General features: G+C 35.6%; 1 protein-coding gene across 6 annotated transcripts in view; it reads left to right on the forward strand.

Annotated features, from left to right (window-relative positions):
- The window catches only part of SENP6 (SUMO specific peptidase 6), a 98,940-nt gene that overhangs the window by 13,130 nt on the left and 71,540 nt on the right, over positions 1-14,270 (forward strand). For all 6 annotated transcript variants that reach the window (XM_029223608.1, XM_029223605.1, XM_029223606.1 and 3 more), the window contains exons 2-3: positions 4,440-4,533; positions 6,904-6,964. In XM_029223608.1, the coding sequence (XP_029079441.1) occupies positions 4,440-4,533; positions 6,904-6,964 (155 nt within the window). The remainder of the gene's footprint in view (positions 1-4,439; positions 4,534-6,903; positions 6,965-14,270) is intronic.

Here is a 14,270-nt window from a genome sequence, read left to right on the forward strand (position 1 = left end):
GCATCCCTGAATCATTTTTTATTATAATGGTTTTGTTTTGTGAATTATATTCATAATTTTCAAATGTTAACTCTTGCTTTTAGAATAAACCCTACTTGATTGTAATATATTTTTCTTTGTCTATCACTGGATTTGATTTACTGATATCTTATTTAGGGTTTTATATCTGTCTTCATGAGAGAGTGCTTGGTAATATCCTTCCTTAAATGTCGTTATCAGGTTTAGGATCAGGTATACTGACTTCATAAAATGAGCTGCAAAGTGTTCCTTTTATTTTATTTTCTGGGAAAGTTTAGATAAATTTGTTATATTTTACAAGTTTGAAAGAAATTATGGGAGAAGCCTTCTGGGTCTGAGTTTCTCTTTACAGAAAGATTTATAATAATTCAGTTTCTTTTATTGACAGCAGTGTTCAAAAATTTTTTTTCTTGTGTCAGTTTGGTAATATCTGTGCCCTCATAGGTGTTTAAGTTTGCTTTCTCTAGTCAACTAAGTCAGTTCCTACCCATCCATCAAATTTTCACCTTTCATCAGTTTAGTTACATCTCTCATCTGCTATTATCTTCTTTCTGGGTTCATTTTGTTCTTATGGGTTTCTGCTTTTTACCCCTCTTTCCATTACTGTCATTTTACTGGAGGGGTATGGAGAAAAATGCATATATTTAATTTACGATGCTTAACTGGGATCTCTCTTTAACCTTTGTATTTCCTTTCAATTTTGTAAGTACAGTATAGTGGACATAATTTTCCATTCTGATTCTTAGGAGTGTCAACCATAACAGGATATTGAAGTGTGTTGATACTCTCAAGGACTTTTGAGGGCTCAGAGTTTTTGTCCTTAGTGCAAGTTGTCCTAAAATTTATGTTTTTAGAATTTGCTTGCTTTTTGTAATTTATTTTTTCTCATTGGCAGTTATCACTTTCATGAGGTTATTTTTCTTGCATCTGTTAATTTATAGCTTCTAATCTGTCAATTAGGAAATCCTGTGATTACACTTGTTAGAACTGTGTGTACGGAACCCTGCTTCTTTAGAGCGTACACAATATAAAATCTCTTGACTTTTCACTGCTTAGTGGCCTTTTTTGTTAACTTGCCTGACTCTCAGTGACGGATAGAGTCTTTATAGACAGTAATCATCATAGTTTATTACCTTTTCTGTGTTGGTAGCATAACTTAAACTTAACCCTTTCTTTTTTTAAAAAACAGGTTCATTTTACATTTGATTTTTGAAAATTGGGGTGGGGGATAATTTTAGATTTATAGAGAAGTTTCAAAGATGTTAGAGAGAGTTTCTGTATACCATTTACCCATCTTCCCCTAAAGTTCCCAACTTAGATAATTGTAGTATGTTTGTCAAAAACTAGGAGATTAACATGGGCATAACACTATAGCCTAAACTACAGACTTGACTTGGATTTCACTAGTTATTTCATTAATGTCCTTTTCCTTTTGCACAGTCCAGTCCAGGACACCACATTGCATTTGGTTGTCATGTCTCCTTAGTCCCCTCTGATCATGACAGTTTCTTTATCTTCCCTTATTTTTCATAACCTTGACAGTTTTAAAGAGTTCTGGTCAGGAATTTTGTAAAATGTTCCTCAATTTGGGTTTATCTGATGTGTTCTTGTGACTAAACTGGCATTGTGGGCTTTTGGGAAGAAGCCACAGAGCTGAAGTCGCATGTTCATCACATCATGTTAAGTATGCTATGAATAAGACATCACTTCTGATGTTAACTTTGATGATCACTTAGCTGAGATAGTGATTGGTAGGTTTCTCACTGTCAGTTTACTTTTTTCCTTTTTCTATAGTTGACTCTTTGGAAGTGAGTTACAAAGGTCAGCATATACTGAAGGGAAAGGGAATTCAGTTCCATCTCTTAGAGGAGAGTTTGTACATGTATCATTTGGAATTCTGTAAGGAAGATGTGTCCCTTCTCACCATTTATTTATTTATTCAATTATTTATATCCATGTGGATTCATGAATATTTATTTTATTAAGGAGAATTATAATTCATATCATCATTTTTTAAAAAAAACGCCTTCTTCCTTTCTGGCCCTACATAATACTCCAGGCTTATCTTGTATTTTTCCTGCGTCATCTCTAGAATCAGTCATTTTTCCTGGGAGCTCTGGCTCCTTGTATTGGAGAATGGTATTTAGAAAATAAGATCTGGTTGTAGGTATGCTTGTTGCTACTGGGGTATCACTGCTTCTACACCTTCTGAGGACAGACCCTTAGCTCTGTATACTAACCCATGGAACAGCATATCTATATTCGTGTCTGTATCTATTAATCTGTATGTGTATCAAATAAAAGTTGGTACTGATATCTCTTCCTCTAATCTAGCACCACTAGAACGAACAGTTCATTCTAGCTTTCCTCTCTTGTTTTTTTCATAACTTCTTTTTCTGAAAGGGAGACACCTTGCTCCTATTATCTACTATTTACTTACTTATATTTACATTATACATGTAAAGAAGTTTCAGATTTACTCATGATGACTTGTTTCCTCCTGTTTCATGATATTTTGGATTGTGAACTCATTTTTTTTGGAAACGTTTTTTGAGGCATTGAAATTTTACTTTTTTTAGAGAAGATTTATATTTGATTCTGCTAGTCATTTAGAGGTTTTGGTGATTGTTTTTTTGCCTTTACAAACAGTTTTTTACTGTGGAAAAATATACGTAACATAAGATTTATTGTTTTAACTGTTTATAAATGTACAAGCGTAGATTGCCATTAAATACATCCATAGTGTTGTGCAGCCATCACCACTATCCATTTCCAGAACTTTTTCATCATCCCAGACAAAAGCTCTGTACCCATTAAAAAGTAACTCTACATTCTCCTCTCCCTCCAGTCCCTGGTGACCTCTATTCTACTTGCTCTCTGCATTTGCCTATTCTAGTTACCCATATAAGTGGAATCATACAATCTTTGTCCTTCTGTGCCACTATTGCACTCATTGTAATGTTTTCAGAGTTCATCCATATTGTAGCATGTGTCAGAGTTTCATTTCTTTATGGCTAAATAACACTCCTCTGTATGTGTGTGTGAACACAGCATATTTTGTTTATCCATTCATCTGTTGATGGATATTTGGGTTGTTTCACCTGGCTCTTGCGAATAATACTGCTGTGAACATTGGTGTACAAGTGTCAGAGTCCATGCTCTCAGTTATTTTGGGGTATATATCTAGAACTAGGATCACTGGGTCATAGGGTAATTCGTGTTTAACTTTTTGAGGAGCTGCCAGACATTTTCCACAGTGGCTGCACCATTTTATATTCCCACAAGCAATGCGTAAGAGTTCCGATTTCTCCTCATCCTCACCAACACTTATTATTTTCCATTAAAAAAAAACAGCCATTCTAACGGGTGTGAAATAGTATCTCATTATAGTTTTGCTTTGCATTTCCTTAACATCTGGTGATATTGGGCATCATTTCCGTGAGACTGTTTTAATTATGGGCTTTTCTGGGCCACATAGGTTATGAAGATTCTGGTACCAAACATGAGTGATTATGAGCTGATGTTTAGGAATTCCCTAAACATGGGGTGGAGAGATACACTTTATTTGTCATTATTAGTTCACCCCCAAACCCAGAGCCAACGGCAAGATGTCATAATTATCCCTACTGTCTCTTCAGTAAGCTTCTTTTTTCCCCCCCCCCCCCCCCCCCCCCGCAACCCAGCTCACCCAATTGGATTGTCACCCTTCAGGTCTTCTGGTCTATGATCTGACCTTTCATTTTACTGAGCCTCCAAACCTGGTCTTCCCAGCCTCTAGGCCTCAGGTGTTTGTCATATGGCTCAAAAACAAATGACAGCTTCAGAACTTCATTTATTTCTCAGGTTCCCACTTTATAGCTGTTTATGGCTTCGGGGTATTTCAGGCATGCACTTAAAATTTTTCTTAAACTCATCGTGAGCGTGTTTGGTGTTCTGATCTGGAGAGTTATTTCTAACATTGAGTTCACCCTGATGCTAACACAGAAAACCCTGGTTTGTCTCTTTTCTGCTAAAAGGCAGAGATGATTGGCTGAGGTAAAGAAAAGGCTGGTGGTCTGGATTTAGTTCTCATAAATAAGGCAAGCAAATTAACAGGTACTAGTTTCTAGAACCAGTGATCAAATACGGTGGAGATGCAAGGTTGATTTTTATGTATTTCATATTCATGTATCCCCATCCACATTTTTATTATATTTTACTGATTTGAGCTTTTTTTCTGTAGCAAACTCACACATATGGATGAGTGTAAATTAGCAAAAACAGATTTTAATGTGTTCTTTTTCTCTTTAGAGGAAATAATCAAAAGGCAAGCAAATTAAAAGAAAATCCTGACTAAGCAAAGAGTTTGGGAAATGCTCAATTTTATTTTGTATTGAATGGCTCTATTAATGAATACTTACCTGAGTTTGTTTTTATTTCAGCGTTGGCTAGATCAGAATCTAAAAGAGATAGAGGTTTTAAAAGAAATTGGAGCTTTGATCATGGAGAAGAAAGTGAAGGAGATACAGATAAAGAGTAAGAATGTTTTTTTCCCCCTCAGATGTTTTATAAGAATGAAACTTTTCATTAGATAAACAATTTTATTCCATGGAAATATTTTTAAGAGTATGGTATTCTTAAGAAAACATTGAACTCTTTTACAGTAGCATTAAGGAAATAAAAAGCAATTTTTTTATTGGTATATAATTTTGTGGTTATATTTCTTCCTCTTTTGAAATGTATAAATATGTGCATATAGTACATGTAACCTTATAATTAAAAGTTGACCTGGGCTTCCCTGGTGGTGCAGTGGTTGAGAGTCCGCCTGCCGATGCAGGGGACACGGGTTCGTGCCCCGGTCCGGGAAGATCCCACATGCTGCGGAGCGGCTGGGCCCGTGAGCCATGGCTGCTGAGCCTGCGCATCTGGAGCCTGTGCTCCGCAACGGGAGAGACCACAACAGTGAGAGGCCCGCGTACAGTAAAGAAAAAAAAAAAGGCGACCATACTACAGGATTCCTATTAAAGAAATTGTTCTTTAAAAATAAAAAAATACGGCATTCTGTTCACGTAGTGATTTGAGAAGCCACCATTTATCAGGAGTAAATGAACCCACATTATGATTCCTGAAATTTGTAAGAAAGTTTAGTGTCTTTCTTTCCAGTTGTGACTCACCCTGCCCCCCACCACATTCATCTTAGATTGCTAACAGAGAAAGCAGAAACCCTGTAAATGATAAACACAGGTGTTGACCCAGACAGACGTTAAGCAAAGCGTTCATTACACTTTGTTAATGTACTTGGAATGACTGCTGTAACTTTTTAAATAGTTTTAATAGAGCCTTTTGCGTGTCATGAGATTTGTATTACAAATTTAGTATGGCTATTAGTTTCTTAGTTTACTGATCTGGTTTTCCACTGGCCAGAACAAACAGCAAATTAAGAGACACAAATACATACACTAACTTCTACCGAAACTGCAAATATTTTTTAGAAATTTTACACAAGAAGTCATTCAGAGTATATTGGCTAAATATTGTAGGTGCTTCACTTCTGTCTGGGCAACAGCTCCGTTCATCATTACCACTTTATGTGCCTTCACCTATGAGATGTTGAACTGAAGTTTTATTTGAGGGAGAGCTTTGAACTGGTAAGTTTCTCACTCGAAATTGGTATTTTATGGTTTTCTTTCTTTCATTTCTTTTTATTTCTGATTATATTTTATAACAGACATTTGTTATTTATGTAGTTTTGAAAAATTGGAATTAAATCTGAAATTGAGTAGACCACTTGTAAACGTTAAAAAGTATCCCACCTTTTTTTTTTTTTGTGGTATGCGGGCCTCTCACTGTTGTGGCCTCTCCCGTGAGGAGCACAGGCTCTGGACGCGCAGGCTCAGCGGCCATGGCTCACGGGCCCAACCGCTCCGTGGCATGAGGGATCCTCCCGGACCAGGGCACGAACCCATGTCCCCTGCATTGGCAGGCGGACTCTCGACCACTGCGCCACCAGGGAAGCCCAGTATCCCACCTTTTAAGCATTTTTGTAAAATGTTTGCAGGACAGAATTTTTAGCGTTAAAAAAGTTGGGATGTATACAAACAATAATGAAACAAACATTTTACATTTTTGTTATAAATAGCTAAGATTTTACTAAAAATAGCTTAGCAGAATTGTCTTCAGAAGGGTGTATTTTGACTTTGTTAGAAGATTTGTCATGATTATATATAAAAAAAATGTGTCTTTTAAGGTGCTACCTGTCCTGTATGTTTTACTTATGAATTGTACTCTTTGGTTTATTACTATGTTCAGATTAACATGAACTGTTAATAGATATATCGGTTTTTTAGAATCAGGTCAATGATTCTCAGTAAAGGTTTGATATTTCCCACAATGGTAGAGCTATAACTATTTTATTGGGTTAATACCATTGCAGTTACTTTCTTTTCATTAACTAAAGTTTTCTTACCAGTATGTTTCTTTCCCTCTACTTTGTTTTTCAGCCCCTTTCCCCTAATTTAAAATCCAAGACAGAAAGGAAAAATGAGTGACTATTTATGAAATCCATAGTTAAGAAAAGCAAAACTATGTGTTCATTAATGGCAGAGGTCAGGAAACAGTGGCGCATGGGCCCAGACTGGCCCACCCCTGGATTTTTGTTATAGTTTTTCTGGAACACAGCCACACAGATAGTCTGTGGCTACTCTCATACTACAGTGGCAAAGCAAAGCGGAGTAGTTGCTGCCAAGACTGTATGGCCTGCAAAGTCTAAAATATTTACTCTCTGGCCCTTTACAGAAAAAGTTTGCTAATCTCTATATTAGGTGACGACAGAGGCTAAAACTTCTGAATTTAATGTATGGGTTGTAATTGTCACTTAAGGCTTTTTCCCCTTTATTTTCTGTGTAGTGAGGCAAATCTGCTCAGTGTAGATGAAGATGAGGATTCTGAAACCTCAAAAGGAAAAAAGGCAAGTGTTACTTTTTATTTTTATTTATTTATTTTTTTAGGTTATATACTAAAAACTAAAGCTTCAAAAGAAGATTTGTATTTTTGATTGTAAGTCCCAACCACCCACTTTCCTACCCCAAAGGCAAACGATATTCCCAGTTTCTTGTTTATCCCATCAGAAGTATTTTATTTATCACAAAGAAAATATATATTCTCGCCCCACCTTCTTTTTTTTTTTTTTGCGGTACGCTGGCCTCTCACTGTTGTGGCCTCTCCCGTTGCGGAGCACAGGCTCCGGACGCGCAGGCTCAGCGGCCATGGCTCACGGGCCTAGCCGCTCCGCGACATGTGAGATCTTCACGGACCGGGGCACGAACCCGTGTCCCCTGCATCGGCAGGCGGACTCTCAACCACTGCGCTGCCAGGGAAGCCCAAGAAGTGCTTTAATAAAGCCTTGTGCTTATACCTTTTCACATCTTTACAGTGTATTTGTAGGATAGATTTCTAAAATTGCAGTTGCTATTTCAGGAGGTAGATTTACATGTGATTTTGCTAAATGTTGCCAAATGCCTCATTCATAGGAATTAGCATTAGCCATAACTGTTAGCAATGTATGAGAGTTTCTCTTCTAACTTTGGGGAGTATGTGGTCAAACTTGAATTTTTGCCAATCTGACATAGTACCCTCTTCGCATATTTCCTGTACTTACAGTTGAATAGTATTTTAGAGACTTTTAAAGTTACTTTTTTCTCCCTGTTTTTGTGGGTTGTTTTTTTTCCCCACATCTCTATTTTGACATAATTTCGGGAGCTTATAGAATTTAAAGTTTTTCTCTATAAGGCTACTCACACTGGAAAACTATAAGGTTTTTTACATTGCAGTTTTCTCTAGCTTTTATTTTAACATTTTGATTCCTTAGAGTGGGGCTATTTAGGTGTTCTTCAGGTGGACACAAATATAGTGAGCTTTGTAGGTAAAAGTAAAAGGTGTTTTTCATCATGATCTTCTGTGACATTGGTCTTTAACTTGAGGGGGGGTTGCTTGCAGATGCCCTTTTTTTTTAATGTTGATACTTTTAAAGTAAAATAAAACTTATATGACACTTATGTATCCTGTGATCTCTAAAGGTAATTCAGAATTGATACCTCAGCATCATCTGTCTTAACAGTACATGTACAACAACATTGTAAATCAACTATATTTCCATAAAAAAAACTTAAAGAAATACATGTGCCATTTCCTCTTTAACAGTTGGAAATTTATATTGTTCCTTTTTCTCCTTAAATTCATATTTCTGTTCAGTTTTCCCACAAAATTTTAACGTTATATGTGTATTTTAACTTCACATGATGTATTTTTATGCAATTGAAAATCTTTTAATTACTCTATCATACTGTATAGATATATATTCACTGAATAAAAATATACATTCACTGAAATTTAATATTAAATGATATTTTCACTAAAAGTTGCAAGTATTAATTTTTTTTGCTGGATTGAGTTATCTTTATAATTACTAATAAACATGTAATTTATAATTATTGAACCTATTGTATAGAATTATATTGGAAATGTATTTCTTAAAGTGATGGTGTTGATGTTTTCCTTCCTTATTCATTTAGTTCATGTGTCCATAAATAAATGTTATTTATTGGTCTAATAAAACTTTCAACAGTGATTTTCTTTTTCAACTTTTTTTAGATATAAGTGCTGAGAAATCTTGGTCATATAATAAATAGATGGATATAGAGTTTTGCTATAGCATTATCATTCAGTTCTTTCCTTTTGAATTAAATGGCAGGAAAATCACCTAGCAATGTAATAAAAGTTTAAAAGTTAAAAATAATTTGTAATCCAGCCTCTGCATTTATTGCCTTTCTGAATTTGGGGGAAATACACTAAAAAGGCTTTATCAAGACTTAATGATTGGCTAGTAGTTACACTTGTTACTTTTAAATTCCTTTTAGATTCCTATCTTTTAACCAGATAATCTCAGAAATAATTGGAAAAATTGAAATCTTGTTAATTTTTAATTGGTTTTTGCCAATTTTTTTTCGTAAGAATAGTTTTGTAAAATATTGTGGTTTTTTTGTATATTTTCTTTAAAAGAACTGCATATTTAACTCTTTTGATCTATGGAAAATGTCTACATATAATTTACTTGTCAAGGCCAGTTCATAGTACAGCCAGTCAATTAAATCAAATGTATTATTTATTTATAATAAATAGTGGTTTTTTTCTGTTTTCATTTCATATATACATGTTAATCTGCATCTTCATGATGACATTTCACTTTAGAATTCTAGGCAGAAAAACGTAGCCTTGGTTTTTTGTGGGTTTTTTTTTGCGGTACGCGGGCCTCTCACTGTTGTGGCCTCTCCCGTTGTGGAGCACAGGCTCCGGACGCACAGGCTCAGCGGCCATGGCTCACGGGCCCAGCCGCTCCGCGGCATGTGGGATCTTCCTGGACAGGGGCACGAACCCGTGTCCCCTGCATCGGCAGGCGGACTCTCAACCACTGCGCCACCAGGGAAGCCCTGCAGCCTTGGTTTTGACCTAAGCTTTTTTACCTGGTTGTAATAAAGGCATGCACATTTAAAGGTTTGTTGGTTTTGCTTTTGTTTTTTTAATGCTTTCTTTGAGTTGTTTTCACATGATTTGTTCCTTGGGGCAGTGCTTTTCTTGATAATAACTGGAGTAAAAGATACAAAGTCATTGAATGCAAATTTTCATTACTTTTGCTTTTCCATTTTGCATTATTGTTGTATTAAGAAAATCTTAATTTGGTCCAGAACACCCAGTTTCTAACCTGTGGTTCACTTTTAACAGAAATATATATAAAACAGGGAAAGATACGAAGCCCTACTACTATTTCATGTGCCAAAAGAGATTCCAGATACTATTATGTCAAATTGTTCCTTTCAGGAGTATTTTAGACTCTAGTACAATAAATGAGAATTATGTCTTTTGTAAAGTGGAAAAAGGTTTGGTGTGAAAGTGGAGATAGGAAAGGAGATATTATATGTACCTTTTCTACAGATGGGTTTTAAAGTAAATCAATTTAAGAAAGTGTTAAAGTGGAGATTGAGGATTTAGGAGTTGATTTTCTTAAAATTATCCATGCCCATTTGTCCTTTAGAAAGTCTTTGTGTATCCCAGGGTTTTAAATATCCCTGGATTTTTAATGGCTTGTGAGTAATATGTAGGTCCATATGGAACATTGGTTTAAACTAATATAGTCCCTTTTTTGCATTCAAAAATGAGCATGGAATTAGGAGAAAGCCTTTATTTTGGTTCAGAGTGTCTTAGTGTTCCCTTTCTCTTCCACAGAATAATCTCTTTGCCTTTGGATTTCTGCAGTTTCATTATGCCTCTTTATATAAAGGATGTGTATCTTTTATTAATTCTGAAAATATTTTAGTTATTTTCTCTGAATATTGCCTTTCCTCATTTTTTCTGGAACTTTTATTATATATAATAAGGCCATCATTTTTTTCCATGTCCTACATATATTTTATATGAAAAAGAAAAGAAAGGATAAAGGGCAAAGAAAGAAATCATCCCTGTACCATATCCTACATGGTTTCCTCAGCTTTGTCTTCCAGTTCACTTACTTATCTTCAGCTATATCTAATAATGCAATTTAATCTATCCATTCTTTTTTTTTTAATTTCAGTGACATCATTTGTAGAACTTCCGTTGGTTCTCTTTCAAAATTTTGTGTTTTTCATAGTGTCTAGTTCTTTCTGTCCTGTTTCAGTTTCCATTTTGTTTTTAAGAATTTCAGTGCCTTTAATATATGTTTTTAATGTCTCTAATCATTTAATAGATTCTTTTAGGTTATCTTATTTTCTTATCTTATTTTAGGTGCTAAATTTCCTGACTACTTTTTTGTTTTAGTTAAATTGGCTTCGTGATGTGTGATAAGTTTGGGTGGAAGGTACCACATGTTGATAACTTTTGCACATTTAGCAGTCCCAATGAGATACACATTCATACAGCAAATATGTATTGAGCACAGTGTTCTAGAGATAGAGAGCAAAACAGACAAGTTTCTTATTCCTATGGAGCTTATATTTTGGTAACTGGCTGTTTATTAGTTATTTATTAGTTATTAATGATTAATGTTAAGGGTTGGCAAACCAACGCTCACAGGCCAAATCTGGCCCACAACCTATGGTCTATGAACTAGAATAGTTTTTACATTTTTTAAATGGTTGAAAAAAATCAAAAGAATACTGTTTTGTGACATGTGAAGATCACATGAAGTTCAAATCTGTATCCATAAATATTTATCGGAAAACATCTGTGCTTATTTGTTCATGTATTGTCTGTGACTGCTTTTGTACTATAAGAACAGATTTGTTTCAGCAGAGACTGTGTGACCCTCAAAGACTAAAATATTTGCTGTCTGGCCCTTTACAGAGAAAGTTTGCTGACCCCTGTATCATTGTTTATACTGTGTAAATATTTTCTGTACAGATTGATATCCAGTTGAGGGCAACATAGCTTTTTTGGATGGCTGGTATATTAGAGTAGTTAGGCAGAATATCAGATTTTAGGTCTGCTTGCAACTATCTACTCTATAGGATGGTTGTGAGAATTTTGAGAACATGTAATCCACCTAGTACTTGGCACTAGCAAATCTTCCATAAATAGCAGTGTTATTGAACCTTTGTAAGCTGGTTTTCCTTTTCAGATAACGATGTGTTTATAGTTGCTTTTCTGACATCAGTTACGGCCCATGTTTGTAGTTTTATAATCATGTGATTGTTTTGTGCTAATCCATTTGTCCACAGGAGTTCTCCTGATGTTGTGCTTGCATTAGCTAGAAAGCTCTGTTAGGCTGCTAAATAAGGGGTTGGAGGGGAAGGAGAATTAAAGTTTTTCAGGGGCCTTTAGACTGAATATATCATCTTCTCTTTAGTAGTAGTAGTGCTCTAATCTGTGATTTAGCCATAAAACGTTCAATTTTTACTTGTTTACACCTTATTTCTCCCAATAATTTGATGTAGATTACCAAGAGCACAAATAAAATGAGAGAAAATAAAAATTGTTAATTACGTAAAGAGATGTAGATGTGCCACGCATCCAATATAATTTATATGTTGTATTTTAATTCAACAGGTATCTCTAAATTTTCTTGCACCTGGAATTATGTCCTATAGGTTTATGACTGTGTGAGAGGAGAATCTTTTACAAATGTACATCCTGTGATTCTCCTGTGGAGTGATATCCTCCCCCACCACCCCAGCTACTTTCTAAGTATAACAAATAGTAAGGAACCTTTCCTAAGGGAATTTGACAATACAGGAAAAGGTTTTCATGAGATATCTGCAAAACCAGAAGTACTGGTTGTCTTATTGCTGACTGAAGTGCGTGTAGCTTTTGATAGTACCTTAGGGCAGCAGAATTGGGAAATTTAAGAATTTGCCTTATGCAAATCTTGCTCTATTGATGGACTTTAGGTTGTCTATTGCTATGCCTAAATGCTTTCTTAAAAAGAAAATTTGGAAATGTTTAAGCACTTGATCAGAAATATGTTGAATTAGCTGAATTATATGCCTATATATTGGGTGAGATAATTTTGGCTTAACCAGTTCTTAAGAGGAAGGATTAGCTTTCTACATTTATATAAAGGAATTTTTAGTGCAGTTCCTTTGAGTTTGAGATTTTCTGTATCCTAATGATTTTGAGTGTTATCTGGAATAACATAGTTTGGTTTTGCCTCTTGTTAAGAATTTATATGTCTACAAATAATACTATAAAAATTCCTTATACAGTGTAGTATGGGAAAGCATAGGCTTTGGAGTCAGGTCAGTACTTTGTTCAAATCCTTTTAACTAGTTTGGACAAGTTACTTTGCTTTTTAAGCTCAAGGATCTAATAGCATAGGGGTAGAGTTTCAGTAAAGTTTAAGGTGTTATATGGTGGAGAGATTTTGTTGGAGAAAGAGACTTAAAGTGGGAAATTTGAGCATGTTAACCCTATCACTCAGTAGCATCAAGTAATTGACCTGATACTTTAGGTGCAGTTTCTGAATCCCAATCTGAAGAACTACTGAAATGTATAAAATATGGAGATTAAATGAGATATTGAATATAAAGTAGTTAGCATAATGCCTATCCATAGTAAGCACTCAAATATTAGTTGTAATTATCTATATACGGAGGAATGAAATTATATGGTTAGCCTTTAATGGAAACTTTTGCTTCCCAGATTCTTTTTTTTTTTAAATTTATTTATTTATTTATTTTTGGCTGCGTTGGGTCTTTGTTGTGGTGCGTGGGCTTCTCATTGCAGTGGCTTCTCTTGTTGCAGAGCATGGGCTCTAGGCGCGGGCTTCAGTAGTTGTGGCTCGGGCTCTAGAGCTCAGGCTCAGTAGTTGTGGCGCACGGGCTTAGTTGCTCCGCGGCATGTGGGATCTTCCCGGACCAGGGCTCGAACCCCGTGTCCCCTGCATTGGCAGATGGATTCCTAACCACTGCGGCCACCAGGGAAGTCCCACTTCCCAGATTCTTAACAGGACATGTATCAAAATCACGTGCAGCACTGGCTCTCCAGTGTTAGTGTACATCAGAATCACCTGGAAGGTTTGATAAAACAGATTGCTGGACCTTACTCCCACAGTCTCTGATTTAGGAGTTCTGGAGTGGGGCCTGATAATTTGCATTTTAAAGTGTTCTAGGTAATGCTGATCCTGAGAACCACTGACTTAGGGCATTTTTGCAAAATAACAAAGGAATAGGCCAAAGTCACAGTGACTGGATGTCCTGAAATTTCAGATGAATGTAGCTTAATGACCAACTGTTTATGATAAAATAATTTATGGACTTTCTAATTGAGGATATCTGTGTTTCTACTTGAGTGGGAATTAATAATTACTGAATTCCTACCTATTTGTCCGTTCCAGAGCTAGGCAGTTTGTATATAGCTTTGTTGATGCATAAAATAACCTCGTGATTATAAGGAAAGTTACCTGGCTAGGAGACAATTCTATTTGATTCCTGAGTTATCTTTCTACAATAGCACTATGTTTCTGTGAAAAAGGGTCACCAAATGCAGAAGTGATTGTATTCTCTTTCTAATGGAAATGAAATAGTGTGATAACCCCTCTTATCTTTATCCCCTATAGTTCTGCTCCTGTTATCAGTTGTTTCTCTTGGTTTTGATCACATTGTCATCTTTATGAGCTTGCTTATGATTGGTAGGTACTGCATATGAAAAATCACAGAGATAATTTGAGGCCTAGGATAATATTCCCTTCCTGTAGGGATACACATTTACTTTTGGCTAGTGACCAGGAGGAGCCTTAGCAGTCTCAC

The sequence above is a fragment of the Monodon monoceros genome, unplaced genomic scaffold, assembly GCF_005190385.1.
Source record: "Monodon monoceros isolate NGI ecotype Baffin Bay Population unplaced genomic scaffold, NGI_Narwhal_1 Super_Scaffold_15, whole genome shotgun sequence".
NCBI classification, from domain to species: domain Eukaryota; kingdom Metazoa; phylum Chordata; class Mammalia; order Artiodactyla; family Monodontidae; genus Monodon; species Monodon monoceros.